General features: G+C 34.6%; 1 protein-coding gene across 1 annotated transcript in view; it reads right to left on the reverse strand.

The window, feature by feature from the left end:
* Positions 1–27,145, reverse strand: part of PKHD1L1 (PKHD1 like 1) — a 162,695-nt gene that overhangs the window by 123,425 nt on the left and 12,125 nt on the right. The window contains exons 4-19 of the mRNA XM_032858464.1: positions 26,326–26,434; positions 25,241–25,298; positions 24,001–24,094; positions 21,055–21,108; positions 20,375–20,448; positions 19,258–19,300; positions 14,931–15,001; positions 13,610–13,720; positions 10,142–10,231; positions 8,013–8,281; positions 6,443–6,534; positions 4,307–4,466; positions 3,863–3,998; positions 2,957–3,100; positions 1,183–1,340; positions 6–119 (exon numbers count right to left, since the gene is read on the reverse strand). Of these exons, the coding sequence (XP_032714355.1) occupies positions 6–119; positions 1,183–1,340; positions 2,957–3,100; positions 3,863–3,998; positions 4,307–4,466; positions 6,443–6,534; positions 8,013–8,281; positions 10,142–10,231; positions 13,610–13,720; positions 14,931–15,001; positions 19,258–19,300; positions 20,375–20,448; positions 21,055–21,108; positions 24,001–24,094; positions 25,241–25,298; positions 26,326–26,434 (1,777 nt within the window). The remainder of the gene's footprint in view (positions 1–5; positions 120–1,182; positions 1,341–2,956; positions 3,101–3,862; positions 3,999–4,306; positions 4,467–6,442; positions 6,535–8,012; positions 8,282–10,141; positions 10,232–13,609; positions 13,721–14,930; positions 15,002–19,257; positions 19,301–20,374; positions 20,449–21,054; positions 21,109–24,000; positions 24,095–25,240; positions 25,299–26,325; positions 26,435–27,145) is intronic.

A 27,145-nucleotide genomic window follows, 5' to 3' on the forward strand; every position in this document is an offset into this window, starting at 1 on the left:
CATACCAGGTTAAAATCAGTCTCATAATCTCTAAAGTATTTCACGTCAAATCCTTCTTCAAAATTTGCAATTTGCGGTGAACACTTGGCGGTAACCATTTCTTCCACGGCTGCCTGAAACTAAATCAACAGCATGAACTTTAGAGACTTATTTTTCGTGAAGGGTTACAACATTCATAATTCTACCACTAATTTCACTCATTTTAGTTATATTAAGACATTTGCATAATATAATTCCCATACTTTAGCCATCATTATGAGACCATTTCCTAAATATTTTTAAGTTTATTTGTCATAATTTTAGTGTCCAATGTCTTTTTCAAGAGTTCTATTTTAGAATGACAATAGTTACATCCAGTTGGGTAATATTAGCTTACACAGTTGTTACATAAGGTAGACATGTTTGCTTAGCAGTTTTTTTTAAAGAATGCAAAGGATTGCATTTACTGTGATGAGCACTGGGTTATTGTATGGGAGTGTTGAATCACTATATTGTACAGCTGAAATTAATATTAGACTGTATGCTAAGTAACTGGAATTTGAATTAAAAAAATACTTTTAAAGTAAAAAAAATAAAAAGAAGAAGAAGGCAATGAGGTGAACCTAAACGAATTAGCACCCAATTAAACAATGTTCCAAATGAATAGTTTTCTCAATTAACTCAAAATTAACTGGAAAGAATAATGCATTCTGTTTTTCAAAAGAAGAAATTCAGATACTCTAATACTATATTTATGTTTATTTAAAAAAATAAATCATTTTGGATTCTTCAAGAATTGGTACACATTCACAAGTTCTCCTATAATTTCCACATCTACTTCTCTGGCAAAGCACAGATATAATGTTTAGAATTAAGGAGATAATATAAGATCTTTAATCATCAAACAAATATTAACTTAAACTCATTGTGCATGTAGTTGTCAAAATCCAGTAATTCCCAAGGAAATATTCTTTCTACAGGAACAGCTGTTGACATAGTTCTAAGAACTACCCTCTAACCCCTCTGTCTCTGTGCTGTTTCCTCCCTTCTCTGCTCTCTATGTGTTGGCTCCAACCCACTATGCCAAGTAAAAGAGCATAGTACCACTCCTTAAAGTGTGGGAGTTCTTTTTTTTTTTTTTTTAAATAGAAAGGTGATGTTTAAATAGCTTTCTACTTGTGAAATTGTTAACAAAGAGCATACTTCAGCTTGTGATGACCATGGGGCCAGAGGCTTGGAAGTGATCCCATCCCAGTTCAGTGTGAATGTGTCCAAACTGGGTTTTCCTTTGATCTCTTCTGTAATATTTAGTGTGACATTGTCCCCTTCAAATGCTTCATAACGAAGCAGATCAAAATCTCCTGCAAAGAAGTACCAATCGGAATTTGAAGATGTTAATTAATAAAATACCAACATATTCATAATAGACACTCAAAGTAAACAAAATTAGTTTTATTTAGTTGTATTATCACCAAAAAAAAGGATGAATGGGAAGACGTGGATCCTTGAATTTGAGCAGATTTAACTGCAGCAGAAATAGCAAAACAGCAAATAAAGTGCTATTCATTTTGGGTTCCGTTTCCATGGCTTCAAAGAAAGGATTATGAGATAAACAGAAGGTGGTATTGGGACCATGAGGTAAAGATCAATGGGCAGGCAGTGGGATATTCCAAAAATTCTTTTAGTTTTGTTCTAGCACCTTTATTATAGAATAAAGGGCTAGGCTGGGATATTGCTATTTTCTTTGAACATGAATACAGCACAAAACTGAATTCCAGGAAATAGCCCCATGTCTATGAGTCCTGTTTATACAATCTCACTCTGAGAGAAATAAGGGCTTGTCCTCAGATGTATCTCTGCTTTGGGAAGATGATTTGCTGGTGGAATCCCACTGACCTTCTCTGTTGGATTCTCTGTCCTAGAATTTGCCTGGTTATGATTTTAGTACTATAATTCTTAAAGTTGCTGCTGAAGCCTTAAACTTTCTCTCTTAATTGTAGATGTGTTTCTGGGAGAACAAGGATAATCATATCTTTATTTATGCAGCATTTCAACAATCTAACCCTTGGGAAATTAGAACTTCAATTCATTAAATAAAATTCTTTGCCCTCCACTCAACAATCAAATCAACAATTGTATAAAATGAAACATAAACAATGAAGTAACATTTTACTTTTATGAGTTGGAAAATAATGATTTCCCAAAGAAAAGTAGAAAAAGAAAGAAAGAAAGAAAGAAAGAAAGAAAGAAAGAAAGAAAGAAAGAAAGAAAGAAAGAAAGAAAGAAAATACATATTCAGGAACCTACTTTCGAGCTAGATAGTCGAAATACTAAACTTGTTTGCTAAATTTGGCTTTAAGACTTGAAAATGCAAAACATTAACAGGAAGTTAATAGTTGTTACTTGGAAAGGAGAGAAGTCAAATAATTTTGGACAGTACTATATTAAACACAGGTCAAATGTTTTCTTTCAGTTTTGCTCTTGTATGTTTGTTTTCTCACTGTAAGGATCCTTGGGGATTTTAATACTAAGGAGCTCTGTCAGTCTTCATGAAGAAGCTGGCATATGCAGCTTCCCATGTGGATGTGACCACAATCTTTTCATCAGGCAAGATCTGGCCAGACTAGTGTCTCCTGAGAAATACTGAGCACTTAAACTTTATTTCCAGTATTCATATCTTCACTAACTTTTGCTAAATTACAGTAGGCTATTATGCAGATAATGTATCTGTAGTATACATAGTATATTTCCCATGCACTGGAGATGTACAATACTTAAAATACAACTAAAATTTTAATTATAATACAAGAAATTAACCATTTGATTTTTATTTCTCCTAAAATTAATCAAGACTATGAATCCACTGCTTTTCTTCTGTCATTTTATGGAGTTTTGCCTTTTTTGTGGAGTTGTACAGGATACAAATTTGTTTCTTAGAAAAAACCTAACAGAAGTACAAAATGATATACATTCTTACCTCGAGTTGATATAAAAGTTACCATGTAAACATAGCTTTGGGCTTTTTGTGTTCTTATTACTTGAACTGTATCTGGTTTTATAGACCAGAGGTCATTTAAAGCTGATTGCAGTAAGAAGTCAGAAGCATCCCCAGGTAGCAAGACTTTTGGATTAAAAAAAAAAAAAAGTCAAATGATTAGAGGTTTTAATTAAAAAAATTAAAATCCTTTTGCACTACCATAGCCAACACTGATATTTTATATTTAAGTTTTTTAAGGTTCCCATAGTCTGTATCATATGTTATCACTTAAATTGTTTTGAAACTAATTCAAGTTCAATAATAATGACTACTTAATTGGATTGTGATCTCTTTAAGAGGAGGATCATGGTTTTTTTTTTTTTTTATTCCCATAGTGATTAAGTACTGTGTTTGGAAAACAGTAAGTGCCTATTGATATTTACTTATTGAAATAATTAACAGAAATAACAAAAATTATATTTTTTGGTTTATTATAAAATACAGAGATACAATGTCTTTGTTAACAGATAAATTAGTGTCTCATAGCTTTATCCCTTTCTTTGAGAAACTGGAAGAAATGTTTAATTCTCTGTAATGGTGAATTTAATTCTTATTAGCTTATACCTGTGAGTCAGAGATATATAAATTCCATATGTGCACTTAGATATACATTCATCAAGATCCTTATAAAAGAAAATGATATCATATACCAGGAAGTTGTTTTTACTGATGTCATTTTTTTTATCCCAGTCTAAAGGTTTTTCTTCACAATATATTTTTAGCTTCTTTGTCTAGCATACTATTAAAATGATATTTTCCAGACAGTAGAATTTGACTAGAGCCAACTTTTTTACTTTCATTTATAAATGAAGAGAAAGAAAATCTCCTTTGTTATATACAGCTTACCGGTTTTTTCCATGTTATAGATTAATCTATACTGATAGCGTGAACATGAATTCGCTTCCACACATGGACTGGTCACTGTGATCTTTTGAACTTCATTGGTTGCACTAGATGTTTCCCAGTTTTCTAGTGTTATAACCTATTTTCCAAGTTAAAAAACATATCTTTACTGCATAGAAAAATATATTGTAAAAGCATGATAGTCAACTACTCAATGCCTCTGGATTGCTCTATTTTACTGTAAATGATAAAATATTTTAAAGTTCACTCTTAATCCAATAACAGCCTCTTGAATTTTAATACAGATTCTCCAAGCCACAAAGTCAATAATCTTCCATGACTGCCTTGTCCCCAAACAGTATATTTCTGAGTAAAATTAATAAGCAAATAGAGCTCCTATCTTTGAACATTTACTTTCCACGAAGCACATCTATCATCATAGCAAACCTGTACTTCCTGGACAATTGTCGACTGGGATCTGATAACTTGTTCTTCATTCACTGCGTCTTCTGTCTGTTGCTCCGTATAGACATTTTTATACTGGTACAGGCCAACATCAACGAAGGCATTCAGTATATACTCTTGCAGCAAGATTTCAAGGTAATATCTAGAAAGTATGAAATTGTCTCCAATGAATAACATTTCAACACTATATAAAACACCAGCCTACTAAATGATTTATATTGTAGTATTCCTGATTTTATTTTATTGTTTATAGTATCTCTGATTTTAAATATTAAAGTTTCATAGTGGTTTGTTAAAATAAAATGAATTGTGTAGGATATCTACATGAAAGATACAGAATTGTCCCCATTCATGATTAATTCATTCAGTTTTGTCAGTAAATATTTATTGAAAAACATACTACTCCTTATCCTCAAGGAGCTTAAAACAAAATTATATTTACATTGTAATGCAAACTCCCTGGCATAAAACACAGAGGGCATGTGGAGTGTAAATACTTTCATATGTACAAGAAAATGACAGGCAGACTTAGATGTATCACGTATTTTTATCAGAGTGGTTAAATGTGTCAGGGATGGAAGTTTCTTTCTAGTTCCTTCAATAATGGCTCCACTTATAACTTGGGAAATAAAACATAATTTCAGGAAACTGTTATTAGTTATATTGACTCTGGTCCTCCAACAAGCTGGATCATCCAGCTGCCTACCCAGGATAAGGCCTTCCTTGACCAGCTGATACAGGCGATGAAAAGCTATTGGTTACCTACCTAAATCTCTACCAATGTCACCACTGCTCCCATCTTTGGAGAGGCCAGCTGGGAGTTCCTCTAAATTGCCTGGCATCATTCAACAGATAACCTTGTATGTGAAGATAAGTATTCACAATTCATGATTGACTCTGAATGAGGGCCATGTACCACCTCTCATCCTTCTAGGATGATGGGGCTCTGGGTCATCCTCCTCCTAGAACTGATATTGGAGGATTACATCAGGCTCTTCGCTGCCCTTGAGGACCTGTTGGCCAGCTCTGCCAGATCAAGGTGGGCAACACTAAGAAGCAGACCTCAAAGAACTATTCAATTCTGTATCCTTATTAGCAGCTTACAATATTCATTAGGTACTTTCTATGTACGAGACACTGAACTGAGCACTTGGCAGACATTATTATATTTAACCTTCACAAAATACTGTAAAATATATATTATCATTCTCTTTGTTCATATGAATAACAGACACTAAGAGAGTTGTAAAGATTGAAAGATTATTTAAAAGTTAGTAACTGAGGTATGATTCAAAGTAGAACAGGGTGACCGAAAAGATATATACCTAGAAATGGGGCTTTATTATCTGAGTAGGATGAATTTGGCAAACGAGCTCCCTTTGGAAAGGTCCCAGGGACCACTGTGCAATAAGCCAGCTAGAGTGGCTTATCCACAGTCATCATTTTAAGTGTCGGTGTATAAATTGCAAGCTACCTCATGGAAGGACAGATATCAGACAGCAGATGTATTACGAGTCACTTTCATGTGACTCTGTGCTCCTGCCAAGCAGGTAAACTGAATGCATTTTCCAAGGGGAGGGCAAAGCCTGAAGGTACATTAACACTTAATAGCAATAGGGATTAATTAGGTACTCCACTTACCCTTGCTGACCCAGTGATCCTGGTTAAAAAAACAAAGTTTAAGTTTTAAGTATATAAAGAATTGATAGTAGGAGGAAGAAGAGAAAGGGAATGGGATGCTTTCCTCATGTCATTAGTACTAAGATTTCAGTGAGAACACGGAGTATGATTTCTTTCAGGGAACTTTGATCCTAACCCTCTAGCTAGATTGACAGAAAGGTCCTAGTAGGAAACTAAGAACAGGATTAAGTAAATTTCACAAAATTATAATTTCTGCAATAGGGATAATTTAGATAGCAAATTTCCCAGGTTGGTTGGAGGTCAATATTTTTGAAAATATAGAAATTATATTTAATAAAATTATAAAAAATGATGAATTATATATTAAGCCAATAAACTAATATCACTTCCACCAATAAAGCCAACTGAAAATATTTTTAGATATAAACTTACAGTTTTTAAATACCACATAATAGTTTAATGAAAAAAAAATCTTACTCTTTTCCTTGCTGAAGATGAATGTCATCTGATCTTTGTGTTGGACTGGAAAAATAACCATTGGCATTGGAAGAATGATATGCAATCCTCACCTTATCCCAAAAAGAAAGACAAGGAGAGAGAAAGAGAGAGAGAGGAGAATTTATTATTAGATCTTTTCAGCTTTATTTTTCACTTATTTGTCAATCCTAGAACTTTTATAAATAGAAAACTATGAAACTACCATATTTTTCTTCTAAGATCTATTAGCCATGGTGAAATGAAGTTTTTAAAAATCATCAAAGCCCACTTCATACCTTCCAACGTTATCTAACACCAGCACCACTATACCATGAATACACACAAGCTACAGTTTTTCACAATTAGAACCGCAATAGAAAATAGAAAGATGCATACCATTGTTATTGTTAAATGAAATACCCTTTTGCTCTGTGGAGAGTTTTAAGGGATTTAATCCAAATGAAGTCACTAAAAGTGGATCTGAAAGATGCTACAGATCACTAAATGGGTCTGCATGCTAGAATGAGAAAACTCTGGGCTTCCCACCAGGAATGATAATACCATCCTTGGAGGAAACATGCTGAAAAGCTACAGTAAAATTAGAATTCATATATTACAGGCAGCAACTTAAACTTGTTCCTCCCATTTGGGAGGTGATCTTGCCATATACGCTGAGTCATAAAATGTATTTTTGATTTGATTTGCTGACTTCACATTTGCAAAACTCTCCCAAAGAAATAATTAGGCAGAACAATTTAATGAACACAAATGTTCGAGTAAAATTTGTGGTCATAAAAAGTCAGAAGTAAGCTAAAAACTTATCAGTATGCATAACGTTATTCAGGTTTAGTAATAATAATAAATAAATAATTAAACTATTCAGTCATCAAAAATTGTATTGTGAAAATCATTTAATAAAATACGGAAATACTAATATGTGACCAAAATGACTATGAAATTGGATGTATGATGTTATTTATATAAAAAATAAAAAAGACACAAAAAGAAATGATGGACTTCGGTCTCATAACCACATAATAGTGAAAGAGATCTAGTAGAAGAGTGAACTATGTTTACTCTTTTCCAAATTTCTTACATATGATTAAAACTCTTCCATAATTAAAATAATCTTTAGAGGTGCCTGGGTGGCTCAGTGGGTTAAAGCCTCTGCCTTCGGCTCCAGTTGTGATCCCGGGGTCCTGGGATCGAGACCCATGTCGGGCTCTCTGCTCAGCAGAGAGCCTGCTTCCTCCTCTCTCTCTCTCTCTGCTTGCCTCTCTGCCTACTTGTGATCGCTGTCAAATAAATAAATAAAATCTTTAAAAAAAATAAAATAATCTTTAAAGGAAATATATGTATTTTTTCCTTCCTAGAGAAAACATAGATACAGGAAAGTGTTTTTTTTTTTTTTTTAAGGCCATGGTTTTCTATGGTGACTTTAGAGTTCATATTACACATGTTAAAATAGCCAAGAACCCAACCACATGAAAATATATCTCAAAAGTGAGCTACATATAAAGGTTGTCCTATTGTTTTTATAATAGTAATTAATTTTCTGTAGCTTCCCTACCTTATCTTTTGGATGTCCAGTTTGGCTGAAATAAATAGCATAACGGTCATCGCCTTTGATGTAGAATCTGTAGACGTCAGAGTCCGGAGCCACCAAAAATCCACTGAAGCGTGCAACAAATGTGTCTTGCTCCATGGGCCAAAGATAGGAAGCTGAATCTACCCAACTGGCCCCCATGTACCCTGGTGTTTCTTCGTTGTACTCAAGTATCTCTTCAAGACGCGCTGGTCGACTATTGTTCCATACCTCAAGCTTTAGACCTCTCCCACCTGAATATAACAAAAAAAAGAATACTTTCATCAGAATGTTGATGTGGTGTCTCAGTGGCCTTCTACTTGCATAGTGGTTATAGATATTCTATGCTATTCACGTTCTTGGAGCATGCTTGTCAACAAAACAATGACTCATACCCTCCATGTATCTGCACCTCTAGCATAGAGTGCTGTTAAGAGAGCATACAATTTATTATTATTTCATATATTTGCAGCTCAGTTTCTACATTTATTAAAAAATGGGAGTAATATTATTATTTGCATGGTTGCAATGGGGATTAGATACTACTAAGTACTTTACACAAGATAATATGTTAACTCTTACCTCTGATATGACCGACATTGCTTTATATAGTTAAATCTCAAAACCTTATGATTCAGGCCATTTGATTTCAAAAACTTTGCCTGATTACTCTCTAACGAAAGTAACCCAATTAATGGTTTGCAACTAATCCAAGAATGGACAGTGTTGGCTTTAAGATTTTTGTCAGTATTTGTTCTTCTTCTTCTTTTTAACATTACTTCTGTTCTATGATTCCATCTCCTTCTTGGAGAGAATTAGAACATTCCCATTAAAGTGAACCTACATAAACTCTGATTTAAGTTTTTTCCTAATCATAAGGGAGCCATCTCACTTTTTTTTTCTTCCCTAAACTACAACAATCAGACTCATGTCTTCTTCCAGCAGCGCTAAGCTGGTCCGAGGGGCTGGACCTAGATGATGGCTCCTCTTCAGGTAAGTTTCTTTGGAGAAAAGCTTGAACACCTCAAACTTCGGCAGCAGCAATGTTCTCTGATAAATACAACTTTCACTGAAGTCACCAATTGTGATTATCAAAATAGTGTCTTAAACTGGGCATTGTTTCCCTAATGTCATTCAAAACAAGGAAATTTAAGAGGTTGATAAACATAATTTACTTGGCTTCAAATCCCAACCAGTAGTGTAACCATAAACCAATTTCAGTGTGTGAACAAGATATGAGATACACACCCTCAAACCCATGCACAGCCTCTCAGTGAGTGGCATCACTACAGATGTCAAGCGCTTACCATGGGCCACGGGCCACGGGCCAAAATCTGGAAAGAATTTTGAGTTCCATTTCTCTCATCCCCTGTTATCACCCTTAAAATATTCTAAACAAGTAAGGATGTAACCTCTGCCATTTGTGTTTTAAGCACAAAAAGGCATTTATAAAATGTCCATGTAGCCTGCACCATCATTCAGTAATCTCATTTAACCTGAAATAAAGTTCCCATCAAACTCATTCAACAGAGGAGGGCTGTTTCCAGGAGGGTATTTCGGGAATTCAGCCTGAGTTTATTTCCATGCTGGAGTTTTGAGGCAGCTATTTTAATACAAACACTCCCTGATCCAGAAAGTGTAAGGAGAAAAACCAGGAAGAAATTTTTACCATTCTCACTACAAATTCTAAAAAGTTCAAATATTTTTTTATTACTAATTGTTATGGGCTGAATATTTGTATCCCCTCTACACTCAGATGTTGAAGCCTAATGCTAATGTGATGTTATTAGCAGGTAGGGCCCCTGGGAGGTGCTTAGGTCACGAGAGTGGAGCCCTCATGAATGAGGGCTTATAAAAGAGGCCCGACAAAGCTCTGTAGCCCCGAGAAGGTGCCAATCTAGGAGGAAGCACGTCCTCACCAAACACCTAATCTTCTGGTATCGCGATCTGGGACTTCCCAGGCTCCAGAACTGTAAGATCTATATGTGTTTGTTGTTTATAAGCTACCCAGTCTGTGGTGTTCTGTTACAGCAGCCCCAAAGGACTAAAAGACTAATGGGGTGTGTCTTCTTATGTAAATGTAGAAATGGCCATTCTCTCTTCTGGTAATTTACCTGGATAGACAGTTCTGAGAACCTCAGGCTTAGGCGGTGTCTTGCAGCTTATGCTATTTTCTGTGACATTCAAAATATCACAGGCTTGACCTAGAGAGAAGCAAGGTACAGAGGTATTACTACAGAGCTCCAGAATGCAAATCACGATCAGCTTATCTGGAAGTACTTTCTGATGAAAATCAAGTTGCACAAGCAAGAAGCAAAGCCAGGGTTTCTTCGTTTCCTTTCTGTGTTCTGCATAAAAGCTTATCACTTGTTAACTGTCGTACTTTTACACGGCAACGTTCTCCTGGCAACACATCACAAGTCTGAGTTACGAAATTTTGTGATTTCTGAGAAACAAAATAAAAAACTTGATAAAACTATGTCACTGTAAAAGATTTCACTTCTGAGTTCAGAGTAAAGTCTTATATTCTTTTCCCTACAGAAAAGTTGCTGAAATAAGTCCATGATGTTCAAAATTTTGCAAAAGCAGATGATCCCAGCCCTCTTAGGTAAAATAAATAAATAAATAAGATGGTGCTTTAGTCCAAGGTCTTCAAATGAAAACAACAGAGATAATAATGTGTAGATGGTATTTTTCAGAGGCAGACTGAAATCAAAACAGTAAGGTTCTAAACAAGAATGATGACACTTATATAAAAATACAATTAAAATGGAGTGAAGAGTCTAGGTTTTAGGCTTCCATATATCCCTCACCATCAATGCCTTAAGTATTTACTGAAATGGGAATCACAGCCCACAGATGCAAAGTGAGGCAAAGGGTAGCAAATGGAGGAAGGTATCTTTGCCAAGTTTTGTTCGGTAGCTCGGAAAACTTACTTCAACATTACCTGTCACGACTTTGTATGTTTTGTGAATGCAAGATAATTAAGGTAGAAAACAATGCATTTAAACAGTAAATTAAACCAACTTAGCCCATTTTGTTTGGAGCAAAGGAAGATCCATAGACAAATCATTATTTTCAAGAAATTAATTGAGGATTCCTCAATACCCCCAAAATGAATAATCTAATTAAAAAATGGGCAAATGAGGGGTGTCTGGATGGCTCAGTGGGTTAAGCCTCTGCCTTCAGCTCAGGTCATGATCTCTGTGTCCTGGGATCGAACCCCGCATTGGGCTCTCTCCTAAACAGGGAGCCTGCTTCCCCCTCTCTCTCTGCCTGCCTCTCTGCCTACTTGTGATCTCTCTCTCTCTCTCTCTGTGTCAAATAAATAAAATCTTTTTAAAAAATGGGCAAATGAGTGGATATTTTTCCAAAGAAGACATACAGATGGCCAAGAGACATGTGAAAAGATGTTCAATATCACTGATCATCAATAAATACAAGTCAAAACTTCAATGAGATATCACCTCACACCAGTCAGAATGGCTAAAATCTATGACACAAGAAACAACAGGTGTTGTATTGGATGTGCAGAAAGGGGCACGTTCTTACACTGTTGGTAGGAATGCAAACTGGTACATCCAATGTGGAAGACAATATGGACGTTCCTCAAAAAGTTGAAAATAGAATTAGTCTATTATCCAGCAATTACACTATTAGGTATTTAACCAAAGAATACAAAAATACTAATTTAAAGGAATACATGCACCCCAATTAGCAGCATTATCAACAATAGCCAAATTGTGGAAAGAGCCCAAGTGTCCATCAACTGATGAATGGATAAAGAAGATCGAGTATATATAAAAGCCACAAAAAAAGAATGAAATCTTGCCATTTGTGATGACATGGATGGAGAGAGAGAGTATTAAGCTATGCAAAGTAAGTCAGGCAGAGAAAGAAAAATACCATATGATTTCACTCATATGTAGAATTTAAGAAACAAAGGGGGGAAAAATGTGAGGCAAACCAAGAAACAGACTCTTACCTATAGAAAACAACTGACAGGTTACCAGAGAGGAGGTGGGGAGACGTGTTAAATAAGTGATGAGGATTAAAGAGTGCACTTGTTGTGATGAGCACTGGGTGTGGTATGGAAGTGCTGAATCGTCGTATCGTACACCTGCAGCTAATATTAAACTGTATGTTAACTAGCTGGAATTTAAATAAAAACTTGAAGAAAAAAATAAAATACACCCTGTTTACTATATGTAATTATACTCCAATAAATTAGTTAGAATTTAAAATTAACGAAAAAACCTTGAAAAAAGTAATGAAAATTTAATAAAGAAATTACTGAGGACTCAAAATCTCGAAACTTGTCACATTTGATAGCAATGAAAGACACAAAAGTAACATGTTGTATTTGCATATCAACTATCACAATATCATAAAATACAGCATATAAAGAGATTTTATGCCACTATTTTAATATTTGAAACATTTATATTTAAAATTTCAGAAAACATATATGATATTTAAAAATCTTACTGCCTAGGTTTTAATATTTATGCAGGTGACCAGCAAGGATCCACAGGATAGGAAAGATATTGTATAAATGTTACACTTGAGGGCACCTAGGTGGCTCAGTTGGTTAAGCTGCTGCCTTCGGCTCAGGTCATGATCCCAGGGTCCTGGGATTGAGTCCCACATCAGCAGGGAGCCTGCTTCCCCCTCTCCCTCTGTCTGCATCTCTGCCTACTTGTGATCTGTCTGTCAAATAAATAAATAGAATCTTAAAAAAATAATGTTACACTTGATCTTAGCCAAAAGGCCAAGAAGAGATATATATTGTATAAATATTAGATGAAATTACTTTATTATTAATTTCTTCTCTTGAAATCACATTTTTGCAGGCTCATGGGCAGGTTCCTTAAAATTAGAAAGTACCTAAGCAGAAGGTTATATCAGAAAAAATATGTGTCCAGTTGCCTGGCCAACACGGAGTCCTTGGCTCAAGGTAGAGAAGGTCATTATGACTGAGTGGGAAGATTCCCACTATTATATTCATCCTCCATTCCTTTTTGAGCCGCACAGCTCCCTACCTTGAAAAGATCTACATACATAAAAATGATACATAACCAGAGAACCAAGCCCTATTCACATTTGTAAAAACGGAACACCTCAATTAATGCTCTTTTCAAGGCCAATATCATCGGTAATTCCTGATGATGTCCAGACAAGTCACAATAAATGAAAAGGGGATGAGAAGAGTATCCCCAAATACTTTAAATTTTCTCCTAACTAACCAAGCCATTGAGAATTAACAACAGTTCAAGAAGGGCATTTATAAGTTTGTTAAATAAAGGGTACGTGTGTCTCAACGTGTGGCGAGGAATTTGTGGAAGCTAGCCAAGTTGTTACCAGACAATGCTTTTTGATGATGACCTCAGAACCCAAGTTGTGGTCATGTCAGGCCCTCACTGGAAAAGTATCATTCCCTGGAAGCAAATGCCCACATGAAAATACGCAGTCTTAAATTTAAGACATTAACTGAAAAAAGACTATTATTCTTTTTACAAATTATTAAATAAAAGCCAGGATTTGTTCTTATAATGTAACATATTAAAAGTCATATAAAATACCTCCAATGAGAACTCTGACAGGGAAATCTGTCTGATCAAAGAATCGTCCACTTATCGTTAGCACAGTGCCACCTTGAATGCTTCCTCGTGAAGGGGAGAGCATAGTGACCTCTGCAGAGAGGGAGGAGAAGCACATTAAATAAAATGTCATGAATATTACACATCAAGTCAATGCTTAATTTTTATGAATTTTCCAAATTACCTAGTCTTAACACATAGCACAGCATAGGTAGTGGATTGACCAAATGAATGAACTGGGTGTTTCAATTTTGTCTCTGATGCAATCCTGCAAAGAGGACAGTTAACATGGCTTTTACAAAGCCTTACAGCTCAGGGGAACCAGGTTTTAGTGGTGACTGGTACTAAAGAGACACTGGTAATGGAGGACACAGGAATTAAGGAAAATCTGGGCTAAGGATAGATGTTTGATTCCAAAAGAAAACAGGAAGGCAGGAGAACAGCCTCTTCTCCTCTTCTCCCCTATGCTCTTAAAGAACAAATCTTTCTTCTCTTTCTGGGCCAACATTTTATACTTTCCTCCTATAGTAATACATTAACTATGACTAGAAGTCTTCTGGTTTCATATATAAAAGTTTTAGATATATTAGTAAAATAGCCCCAGGCATGATACATGGTAGATTCTATTAAAATTTATTCTTATTACTTCTATCTATCAAAGGTCTATGTATTTTTACACACGGCTTTTACATTGAATAGAAAAAGCCAGGATATATCCTATTTGATTGATTCCAAGACACTTGTTTTCACATTTGAAATCTGAATGTACCACTCCATCACTCCTGACCTAGAATGAAGTGTAATTCTTCCAGGAGGATTTGTGTTTGCTTCCCACACTCTCGGAGGAGTCTGCCAACCTTAGATCTCTGTAAGTTAAAATAAATAATAATCTACTTGAGTATTCTTTTGGACCACAGTGAGGCTATAAATCTGAGAGAGCACTGCCTTGTAGTTTAAATTGACAGTGGAGATATTTTTTTCCCTCCCTCCACCAATGGCCCAAGTGGAGACATGCAAGTTTCCCTTCTGTCTCTTTTGGAGTGATGAGCTGGTTTCTCAATCAGCCTTATATTAAAAATATAGTTTTCTGGGTCCTAGCTTAATGTCAGAGCTTCCTATTAGACTCTCCATCTTATGTGTTTCTCCTTTCCTAGCAGTACATAAAATAATATACTATGCCTTAAGTCCTTATTGTCATTGTTGATGAAATAAATTACACACGTCTCTCTGTCTCATTCTTTTTCTTTCTCCGTCATATACACATACACACACACACACACATAGAGTGAGAGGGTTCACATACCTGCATATGTTTGAAACATTGAAATTTTATTTAGAGAAGAAACAAAATACGCCATTTTTTGTGGGAAACTCCTGTGTAAAAAAAAAAAAAGTAAAAATCCTTACTTTATAAATGAACTTTATTTCAGGAAAATGTTATTTTTTAGTGGTATAAATCATGTCATAATTTGCAAAGGAGCTGGACAGAACATTTTGGGCAGATAAAAATGTTCTACATCTTGATACAGTTACTGGTTACACAAATATACAAGTATACAGATATTCAAATATTCATTGGTCAGACCTTACTGAACTGCACACTTAAATTACAATGTTATTATATGCAAATTATACCTCAATAAAGAATTCATATTAATAGAAAAAAAGCAGGATTCCCCTTCCTGAAGGCGTTTGTGTTAACTACCCTCCTCTCTCCTCTCTTATAATCCATTTAACATCAGAATAACTAACATTACTGAACACTTAAATATCATGCAAAGTTCTTAAGCTTCTAACCTAAGATTTTTTAAAGCTTTTAATTTATTATACCATTTTACCCTTACATCAGCCCCATGAGGTAGGTACAGCTCAGAGAATCTATTTATCTTACTCAAGATCACAAAGAGAGTAAGTGGCAGAAATAGAACTTGAAGCCAGGCAGTTGGAGTCCTGAACCCTGGCTCCTCACCTGTGTCTTACACAGTTTTCTCCTGCCACTAATCTGCATGAGAGCACGATGAATGAAAGCAGGTTAACAATAATCCACCAGAGTTAAATCACCCTCAATAAATACAGAACCTATTCATATTTTTTGATGGATGTAGACGTGCACTTCATAGCCTGGAGAGCAAGAAAGGGAAGGAATCCGAACCTGGAAATTAAATGCCGTTTCCTTAATTACCTCAATGAAATTCATAATAGAGAAGTTAAGAAATTCAAATGTTAAGACTCAAAGTCCATTCATTATATTTATAACATACTGAACTGGAATTTAAAAGGATAATGCAGATCTCGTGGTTGAGACCAACAGTAAATTCCTATAAATCTAACCCAACCACTACAACGTGCATTTGCAAGACTAAAGAGTCTCTGGAAATCCTGCATGCTAAATTAGTTACTTAAGAAGTTCATACTGGATTTATATTGGTATGTTACAAGCCTTTCAGTTGATTTCTCAGAGATCTGAAATGATGCCAGCTCCAGCAATATTGTCTGTGGTCAGATTCTGCATCTGAAAAATTAACCCTGCTTCTCAAGTTGGTGGGAAAATTGCCTCCTGAAATAAAATTTGAATGTAATTTATTTGGTATGACACTGAGGTGATTTTCACTAATTCATTGATAATGACTAGGCATTTCTCAATTAAGGCAGCCTCATCTGAACCTTATCAGTTTGGAACAGCTGTTGTTTGAACTTGGGGTAATTGAGGAGAGAAGGTTAGCTATTAAAAGAAATACAGAATGGGAGCCACAATGGCCTTTAATTGGTTCATTTGATATTCAGGAACGCTTCTGAAATTTGTATAATATAGATTTTTTTAATTTAAAGAATGATTTAACATTTTTTTAAATGCCATGTAATCATGAAACTAGACTTTTAAGTAGTAAATGCCATATTTTTAACAGTTATCTCACATTCCTAAGATTGTTTTATATAGAAACACAGTTTCCTCAGTTCTGAGACATTAATACAAAAGAACAGCCACTGGCTTTAAGAAAAAGAATTATAAGTCAAGATCACAGAACCAGCTATTTTAAGCTATATTTTTACCTATATTGTGTGCAAGTTTCCTGGCTTTTTAAAACGGAAAGTTTCACGGCATGTGAATGCAACACATTGATTTATATATACTTATCAATCACATTCAAGCTTGATTGCTCAAACCTATTTTTGGATAATTATTTCTTTGAGAAATATATGATGGATTTGGTAATTAGTACCTTTCATACAGACTCAGAACTAAGAATTCATCTTTTTCACCTGAAGAAGAATGACAATGAGAGCATTAAAAATAAAAAGTATATGTAGTTCAGGAAATCATTTAAAACTCAATAACTATTGCTTCTAACATGATTTTCTAATATTTTCAACAAAATCCTATTGCCTTATTCGTATCAAGTTGTATGCATGTAGGTCGGATCCTTGCAGAAAATAACTGGTAAATCATGAGACTCTAAGTCATTTGCCCCATATAAATCACAAAGATGAATCTTAATACCATTTACATACCATCCACAATGGTTTGCCCTTGAGTTATAATATTCTTCATGTTTTTTTGGTCCAGTCTACATTGGTCTATAAGAAAGTGTGCAACCCAGTCATCATTTTGTTATAACCTATTGCCTCTAGGTGTCTGGAACCAGAAGATCCTCAAATACAATGATGATGGATTTGGGCTCACCACCCCAATAGCAGCTGCATGCACACAGGGACCAAGTATCATCCTTCTTTTGCAGTCCGTGAACATTAACCAGGAATAACATCTACTTTGATTGTAATATTACCATTCTTCTCAATCTTTTTAATCTTTTTCAATCTTTTCTAATCATTTATATCTCTTCAGAAACAAACACAAAAAATCCACAGACATATCCTATCATTGATCTACTACAGATATATTAGTGTTGGATGGCTAAATATTGTGATTTATTTGGATTTCTATTAATCAGCTCATTTTCTCATGGGGACACGCTATCACATTTTTGGGCAGAATAATTCATTTAGGTTTGGAGCATCTCGGTCCTGCCCAGGAAAAGCCAACAAATACCCCCCCATACATTCGCAAATGCACAGAAAAGGGCGGTAATCCTACCATGCTTAAAGAATCCTGTGTCAGGATGTTAAGTAGTAAGGAGATGTGGTTCTACAGCTGAGATCCTCTGATGTGGGAAACAGAGGCAGAAGAAAAGTTACTAAATTTCCTTCCTCTCTAGAGCCCACTGACAAGTCCTTGAAACAGGCAGAGTGACATTCCTCTAGGCACTCAACTACCTTCACCTTAATATTTTGCTAAGAGCAAAAAGCAATCCTAGTCTGACTACCTCTCACCCCCAGCCAGGATCCTGTGGGTCTACTTTAACATATAAACATTGCTTTGGAAACTTCCTTTATCTCTCAGCCCTCCAAGATACGTGCTGGCAATCATCCCCAAGTGTATGGCCCACCGATATATATATCTGAAGGGTCTCATGACTAAGGTTTTATTAGATGATAATAAATGACCTTTTGCCAGCAACAGCTAGCCCCTCAAGATCCTGCAAACCTTGCTTCCAAAATTCCTTAGAGGCTTATGCTATTCCTGACCCCCTCCCAACTTGCAAATATGTAATGGACCACTCCTCACAACCCCGGGGTAGCAGCTCTTCCTCCCATGGGTCCTGTCCCCATGCTTTAATAAACCACCACTCTGCACCAAAGATGTCTCAAGAACTCTTTCTTGGTCATCAGCTCCGGACCTCATCGCACTGAATCTCACTTATATTCTAAAACTTCATCACCTTGGCAGAGCCCTGGAACGCAATGCTCAGGGTCTGGAGCTCGGCTGTGTGTGTTCACACACCAGCACTTCTTCCAACTAGCTGAATATCCATGGGCAAATTATTCAACTTTCCTGAATCACACTTTTCCCGGTGTGCAACACAGGGGGGATGATAACACTCAACTTTATAGAATCTTTGGGAGTCTTCAACCAGACAATATACATGAAGTGCTTAGCACCATGCCTCTCATGAAATGTTCTGTAATATGATTATCTATGATAGGAGGTTTGCAACATGTGTTGAGATTTGCATATTCTGGTATTTCTTAAACATATGGTAATCTCTCTTAGTGAAATTAGGATGTAGGATATCTGGAACCAATTTCTAGCTTTATTAAAAAATTGTGAATAGAAGTTATTAACATATGGTGCCTAGAGGACAATTGTGAGCTGTAACTACTATCTTTCATCACTCCATATGTCTTGATACTTTAAATGAACATTTTCACCAGGTATTAATCATGGGATTTAATTTATTCTTACATTAGTTCAAATCAAAACTGAACTATTTGGTTATCAAAAGAATGACAATTAAGTTAGAAGAGCTGTAAGACATAAAAAGAACCCTTTCAATATCACAATCAAAGATTGATTTGTTGTTTAGGTAATGCTAAAGTTCCCAACAGTTGAAAGGCTGTGTCTGAGGCACAAAGTAGAGAAAGGGAGTGATAGACCCCTTAAATGTTAATTTGGGGGAAGCAAGTGATTAGTTTTTTAATCTCTGGATCTATAGCACAAAGTAAACATATACTTTTATTTTATTTACCCAGTTGAATCCATTATGGAAATTATTATTTACAAAATGACCCACCTTCCATAATCACTATCCAAGATGAAGCTGACATTGTGATGACCTGGAATTAATTAAATACACAATTAATTAAACTCCCAATCACAGGAGAACAAGAACTATGTATTATAAAGATGATTTAAAAGCAAAGAAACTTAAAATTAAAACTATAATTATACAACCATTTATTAAAGACAATGAACTATCTGAAACAAGTGTCTGGCATTTTAAAATACACATACTAAGATGTCTCAGGGCTATAACTAGAAAAACTTGATGAAATATAATAATGAATGAAGAATTATAAAAACAACATATACATAACCATCTGCCCTCAAATTTCTTTCATTCTTTCAACAGCTACTTAATCGGAGGAGACACTCTGCTGGAGGGTTGGGCCATGCAGGGTGAGCACAAGATTGCTCTTTTCCTAACTGAGCATGGCGGGGAGAGGGATTCAGTCAGTCAAGAGCAGTGATAGAGAGAACTAAAAACCATGATAAAGCTATCAAAGAAAAGGAGAGGGAACTTGGAGAGTGGAAGGCAGGGCATCAGGGAATGCTTTTTCGACGACATGACATTTTTTTCTGCAATTCTCAGGGTGGGAGGCTTACAAAGCTCTGAGACAAAATAAAATGAATTCCATTCTAGAACTAAAAGATTATGATGGATGCTAGCCGAACCTATTGCGGGAATCCTTCCACAATATACGTAAATGAAGCCATCATGTTATATGACTTAAACTCATATGATGATGTATGTCAACATAACACTGGGGAAAAAAAAAAGGACTATAAGGTCTAAGTGCCTGGAGTACACAGAGCAAGGGGGAAGAAACAACATAAAATTAAAGCTACAGGGAAAACAGCTAAATTAGTAAATGGAATTTTCTGGATGACAGAAGAATAAAAAGAAAAAGGAGAAGAAAAGAAATTTGAAGAAGCTTACCTTAAATGTAAACTTTAGGAAAAAAGTGATTTATACATGCTTACATGAAACTGAAAAGAAGCCAAGGTAAAGAGGAAATGTTAATTTTAAAGAAAGGGATAAAGGTGCAGGGGAGGTCTAAGAGAATACAAAACAAGGAAACAGAGTCAGGCATTTCTGAGAATTACGAAGAATGGTGATCAACATTTACCAATGTAAGTTCCAGTCGTCTTACAAACCATAGAACCCATGTCTCCATTTGGATGATCTAATTTTAGACCGTACCTAATAAAATATATATGTTAATTTTAAAGTTTATATTGACACTACAGTTCTAAAATACTGTTTCCCTTCTTAAGTATTTATAAAACAAAGATGCATTTATTGGCAAATAAATAAATTAAGTAAGTAAATTACTGTTTTCCTTAAAAGCACCTTACGGACTTTGAACATGTATCAGGTTAGAAACTGTCTCTACAACAAAAATTTCTGTGAAATGAAATATTTCCCAGCCTCGGTTGGAGATACTTGCATAAAGCTCCCTTTTATCATTAAATATTTTGTAGTTAATTTGGCTATCACCATTGATATTCCTCTTAGATACTTTTAAATAATACCAAGTGAAACAATTTATGTGATAAAGATATTTCTCAAAATATCTCAAAACATAATAATCTAAATAACAGTTCATATTGTATTCTACTGGAGACAATAGGGGATATCAGGTTACATCTAACTATATAAATGATTACTAACTTACTGTATAAAACATTATAATTTATACTGTATTTTAAAGGATTCAGCTATACAGTATTGCTAGACATTACTACTTAAACTGGTATGTTTATATCTTCTATTTATTTTCTAAAGAAAATTATTTGAGTGACTTACAAATTATCAGACTGTGGTATGAGAAGCTCACAGGGCATTCCTCCAACATAAACTCTGTATAAATATTTTATTGGGAAAGATGAAGTTATGTTTAGTAAATCATTTCAAAATGCTTTCTTCCCACCAAGTTCACTCACCTTATATTTTTCTCTCAATCACTTATTATCTATCATGCATTCATTCAACAAACACCTATTATATTACCTATTATGTTGCAGTCTCTGCTGTAGATACTGGCACATATCAGGGAAGAAAACAAAATCCTGCCCTTGTGGGACTGACATTCTAAGCCGGGAGTGGGGGAGGTGGTGGGGGAGGAGGAGACCTGATAATAGGTATGATAATCATAGGATATTTGGTGTGTTAGAAAGTGATAATACCACAGGAAGAGACAATGTGGAAATAGATAATGTGGACCCTTCCACTTGCAGATCAATTAACTCAAATACAAAACAGTTTTGTGTTTTGTAACACACAGTAAGTTTCAAACGATAGGCAGGAATTAAAGGAGGGCCATAGCCAAGCCCCACAGAGTAATTAGGATGAAGAGAGCAACTAATATCCTTAGTGCCTTTGAAACAGAAATCTGAAGCTGAGAAGAGGCAGGATAGGGCTGCAGAGAAATACTGCCTTTGTACTTCCCCATGTGACCAGGCCTGCTACTGCTTTAGGGGTGTTAGAACCTGATGCCATTGAAAGCTTGCAGGTGGGACCCACAGGTCCTGTCCTCTTCGTCACACTCAGAATAAACAACAACAAATTTGTTGGCTTCTGAGCCAACAAATCCCAGATTCAAAGTAACTGCAGATACAAACCTGAACTCCCAAAAAGTAAGGACTTCACTTGCAGAGAACTTTAAATGTTTTAATAAACGTGTATGCACAAATCCTTTCATTTATTATTACATTAGGTTTGTGATGCAAGTACACTGAATTACTGTACCCATTATAGAAATTTATGGATTCATAGCCTCCTTCTAAACTCCTGCTTTCTTGCACCTAAATAATAAATTTAGCAGCTAACAATGGCACTTACTATGTTTAATCCTTACAACCATTTTACCCTTCCATTTCATAGATGAAAAACTGAGGCAAGAAGGTTAAGTTGCTTGTTCAAGCCTATAGGCAGAAAGGAATAGAGCAGGAATTCAAACCTGGACAGCTGGGCTCCAGCGGTGCTCTTACCCACACCCCATAAGCCCCACAGTGGTCTGGGTTTGCTTGTCAATGGCAATACTACACTATTTTGCCATGTATATATGTGTGTATCTGGCCAAATATATATATATATTTTGTTGTTGTTGTTGTTTTTCTTATCTTATCTTTTAGACCAAAATCTCTTTAGTGGGCACCAAACCCTTTGGTATTTGCATGTCCTCTATAATTTGTACCTGGTCTGGGTTTGGAAATGAGGCTGACTTGACGAGATGTGTGAGAAGCAGAAGCAGCTTGAACACTCTGGGTCCCTGACTTCCTGCTTCCTGCCCAGTACATGGCCCATTGCTCCCTGCTAATGGGATTCAGGCCCAGTGAAATGCCCAAAATGCCTAGTGTCACAATTAAGATGGTAGAAATGGGATAGACACAGTTCTAAGGTCTTTGCCTCTCACATTAATAGGTGTGTGAAAATTTTTGTGCATTTATATATAGTATCTCAAGGTTTCAGAGTACATGGGCCAGGTAGCCTGAACTCTGAGGTCCCTGCTGACTTCAATTCTTGACTTTATCAAATAATTTCTGTGCATTTCTTTGTACAGAAGTAAATTTCAGTTACAGTGGGGGTGGGGAGAAATGTCCTTAAAGATTAAGCTTCCTATTTCTTAGCATTATTATAGAAAAGGATGACTTAGAAAACCCCATCTAAGAAGTGGAATATAAACCATTCGTAAAATTCAACCATATGGAGGCAAACAAAATCTTTATTTATGCTAACATTTGTTTCTCTATTTAGTACTTACTATATGTAAGGAATCAATACAAACATTTCCACAGTATTATAGGTGCATACAAATATGATTTAATTGAGTGCTACCTCATAGAATGCCACCTAAATTACCTTGATTTCATTTAGTAAAACCTTCCAAATTACTTGGTTTACAAAATTATATATGTGTATGTGTGTTTACATATACATATATATCACCTTTTTAGTAGTTAGAAAAATTCTCTAATTGTTGTATGAACTGTTAGCTAATTTATCTATTTATGCATTTTACACCTGTATTTAATATGCATGGAGCCTTCTGAAAGCTGATTCTGTACTTCCTTCTATGGGGAATGAACACAGCTGTCAGTCTTTCAAGACAGCACTCAGAAAACCACACCTATGCTACAGAAAGATGAGTGACCAAGCTAGCTTCCAATCCAAAATGTGGACAATTATCTTTTGATATGAGGTAACTAGCCATTGTTACTGTCTAATCCATAGTTGGTAAATGGAGGAACCAGTGTTCAACCCTGAGGCTGTTAGTAAGTTACTGACCATTTTAAATTCAGCACTCTCCCACACATAACTACAGTAGAAGAAAAAAGGCCAAATTGCATATCAGGAGATTCTGGTTCTCAGATCTTGACTAAGCTATGGACCTCTAGGCTACATAGTTACATATATATGCAAAATGAGGTAGATTAGTAACAAAGTTATTCTGTAATAAAATTCTATAACTAACTCAATTACTATTGCGCTTGTCTCCATGTGCCTTCTATTAATAAAATCTGTCACAGAAAACGAAAGAATTATGCCAGACCAAAAAAGAAAGGCACATTGCTCACTGCTTCCATGTCAATGAATCATCCAATAGTCTCCTTTTCTTCCTATAATATGGCTGAAAATACACTGATTAATCCCCTCACACTGTAGTGATGTTTAATATCATTGAGCCCATTGTTTGTGGAATACCATACCCCACCTGAGTGATAAGAATACGTTTCCACATCAAAAATTTACCTCAAAATCCTAACATTTTTCCCATTTGAGCTTAATGCAGTATTACTTCCATAGACATCAGTGAAGATTCTGCCTTGGATAGTTACTAATGTGCCTAAAACAAAAAAACAAAAAGTTCTGTATAAGATTACCTACCCATACACCCAACACTTAATACCAAAACATTAGAGGTATTCCTAATGAAACCAGGATCCAGACACTTATATCCCATGTTCATCACTATCATTTAACACTGTGCTGAACATTCTAACAAACACAATAAAACATGAGTACGTATAGTATTAAAGCGATATTTATAAGTATTTGTAAATTAAAGAAGTTTTTCATGGAAAACAATGAATTATTCAATAAATATTGCTTGGGTCATGAAAGATATATTTGAAAAAACAAATAAGATCCCACTTTACTTTATACCCAAAAAGTGAATAAATCCTAGGAGAAATAAAAATTAAATATAAAAATAAAACAATAAAAACTCTTGTAACTAAGTATAAATTTATATAATACTTATATAATTGGGATGGTATGGTCTTCTATACTATAAAAATGAAGGAAGAAATAACAATAATTAAAATCTATAGATTAATTTAATATAAAAATTTTAAAATGTCTGAATGACAGGTAAATCCATTAATAAAATTTAAAAGCAAATGGTAAGTTAAGAATATATTTCCAACATATATGACATACAAATCATTAATATCTTTAAAATATAAAGAATTCTTATAACTTAATATGAAAAAAATTGACTAGCATTAAGTTAAAACCAAGGAGATAAACAAGTAATTATAAAAGAAGAAATACAAAGGGTCAATAAATATATATAAATAAGTAAATTTAATTGTATAATTTTTTTAATTGTATAAATTTTAAGAATTAGAAAAATTAGAAATAAGCTACTACATTTTTCATATAAATGCCTGAAAAAATTAGTCCCTAAAATTGTCAAGGGTATAGAAAAGGGCATTCTCACATATTCCTTTTGGGATTGTAAACTGCTATAATTATAATTATAATGAAGTGGAAGCCAGCTAAATGTCCAATAGGGGGATAGTAAAATACTTTATAGCAGATTCAGATATAACCACTGAAAATCCTTTTTTGAAATAATATTGGGAGTTACTATACAATCAGAAATATGTTATTTATAAATTATCAGATATACTAATTTTATATACTTAAAATTAAATTAATGACCACAAACCAAAAAAGATATTATATCAGCTGTCATATAACAGACCTGGAGTTCCAGATAAAGGTGTGATGCTCATTATCATTGGGGTTCTGAAACTTCTTGCCTGTAAAATAATACTGTCAATAAGCTAATATCTCTGGTTCTTACATTATTTATATTCAAATAATTCTATAATATAACTGTCAAAATACCTCTTTTTACATATAAAAATAAAGTTTAGAATATTATTATTCTGCTTATTCAAGATCTTTTCCTTATCCACTAAAAATTCTCTGTCAGTGTTTTTAGTTCAGAACTTTAATAGTCAATCTTCCTTTGTTAGCAGCATATGTCAAACTCTAGTAATAAGGCTCTCTGGTAGCAGGAATTTGAAGGAATAAAATTACAGAAGGCCTTCTTTTATTTAAGCCTATGAAGAAAAATTAACAAAGCACATTGCAAAACAGAAACAAAACCTGGAAAAAGTCCATCAAAGTAAGCTTTAGTAATGAAGCTAATGATAATTTTCTAGAGCAATGCAGGAAAAATTCTTAAGAATTGTGACACCAAATGGGAATAGGGAAAGAGGAGAATCCCAGGGAGCCCATGAGGGTGATGGAAACTCTAATACTTTTGATAGACAGACATAATTTTTAAAATACATGGGATGGTCCTTAGAAGAAATGTGTTACTGTAAATATCTACATATAGGATAACTATATTTTGAATGACTTCAATGCTATGTGCAGTCATATTTTATCTCATTGCATTAGAAATTATAAAGAAAGGAAAAAGAGTTATGATTCTATTTAAAATGAAGGTGAGTGTGATGAAGATAAGAAAAGGAAAATTAAACTCAGAGTAGAAATAGAGAAAGAGAAAAAATAATGTGAGCAAGAAAAAAATGTAATGTATAAAAGTTTAAGTCAATAATAAATTTAAAGAGGGAAACAAATAAGATATGAGAAAAGAGATTCCACTGCCACAGAAGATGATTAAAACTGAGTGAAGTTATCCTTTGCTACATGCTAGTATATTTTTTAATGTGGAAATAGATAACAATCTGTAAAATTAAAAAATAAAAGGCCAGTTCAGCAAGAAAGCAAGCACAAGACCAATCATCCAAAAGTTAAAGAGGAGATCCCATATACATTGAAGGTGCATTCCCAGCTCTTGACGCGACCTCTGCAGGTATTACTTTCTGTAATAGGAACCCCATCCACGCTGACTCTCACAGTGTAGGAATCTTCTGGCATTGCTCTGCAAAACAAATGAAGAACATGTAAGGAATGCAATGACCCTTTTATTTAATGTATACTATTAAGGAAAAATACTGCACCAGACTACAAGTCATTTTGAAAAAAAAAAAAAGTGTCTAAAGTTCTAATCAATGTACAGCTAAATTCCATTCTATATTATTAGAATTCTAAATTAAAAGAGTTTCATTCTAAATTATGGAGGATCTCCATCCTGAACTCTGTATTGCAGATTCTAACATCATGGACCGCAGGCAAATGCTTATTCTAAGTGCACTGGTGCTTACTGAAAAGGAAAACAAATACAATAACAAAGGTAGGAAGAATCACTTAAAACAGTAATACATCACCTTGGTACAGTCATGTTATGCTTTGTTGTTGTTTTTTTTTTTAAATTCTGATTAAATTTCTCTCTAAGAGAGCTTTTGCTGCTGAAAGAGCCAATAAGCTTGATAAAGATGAAATCCTCTGGAATATGTGCTACCTGTTTTATTATTAAAAATTACCATTTAAAATGATTAATTTTTCCCATAAGTTGTTAATAACAAACATTATTCTGGACTGATAGTAAAGAACTTGAAATGTCACTATACAAAATGATCATCTTTAATCTTAATGAATATGTCAAGATTTTGAAGGAAATTAATCAAACTGGACAGGAAAGCACAATTTTGATATTTTGAGGAGCATCATTACAATTTAATAGTAGCCATTT

The sequence above is a fragment of the Lontra canadensis genome, unplaced genomic scaffold, assembly GCF_010015895.1.
Source record: "Lontra canadensis isolate GAN:19392208 unplaced genomic scaffold, GSC_riverotter_1.0 scaffold15, whole genome shotgun sequence".
Lineage (NCBI taxonomy): Eukaryota > Metazoa > Chordata > Mammalia > Carnivora > Mustelidae > Lontra > Lontra canadensis.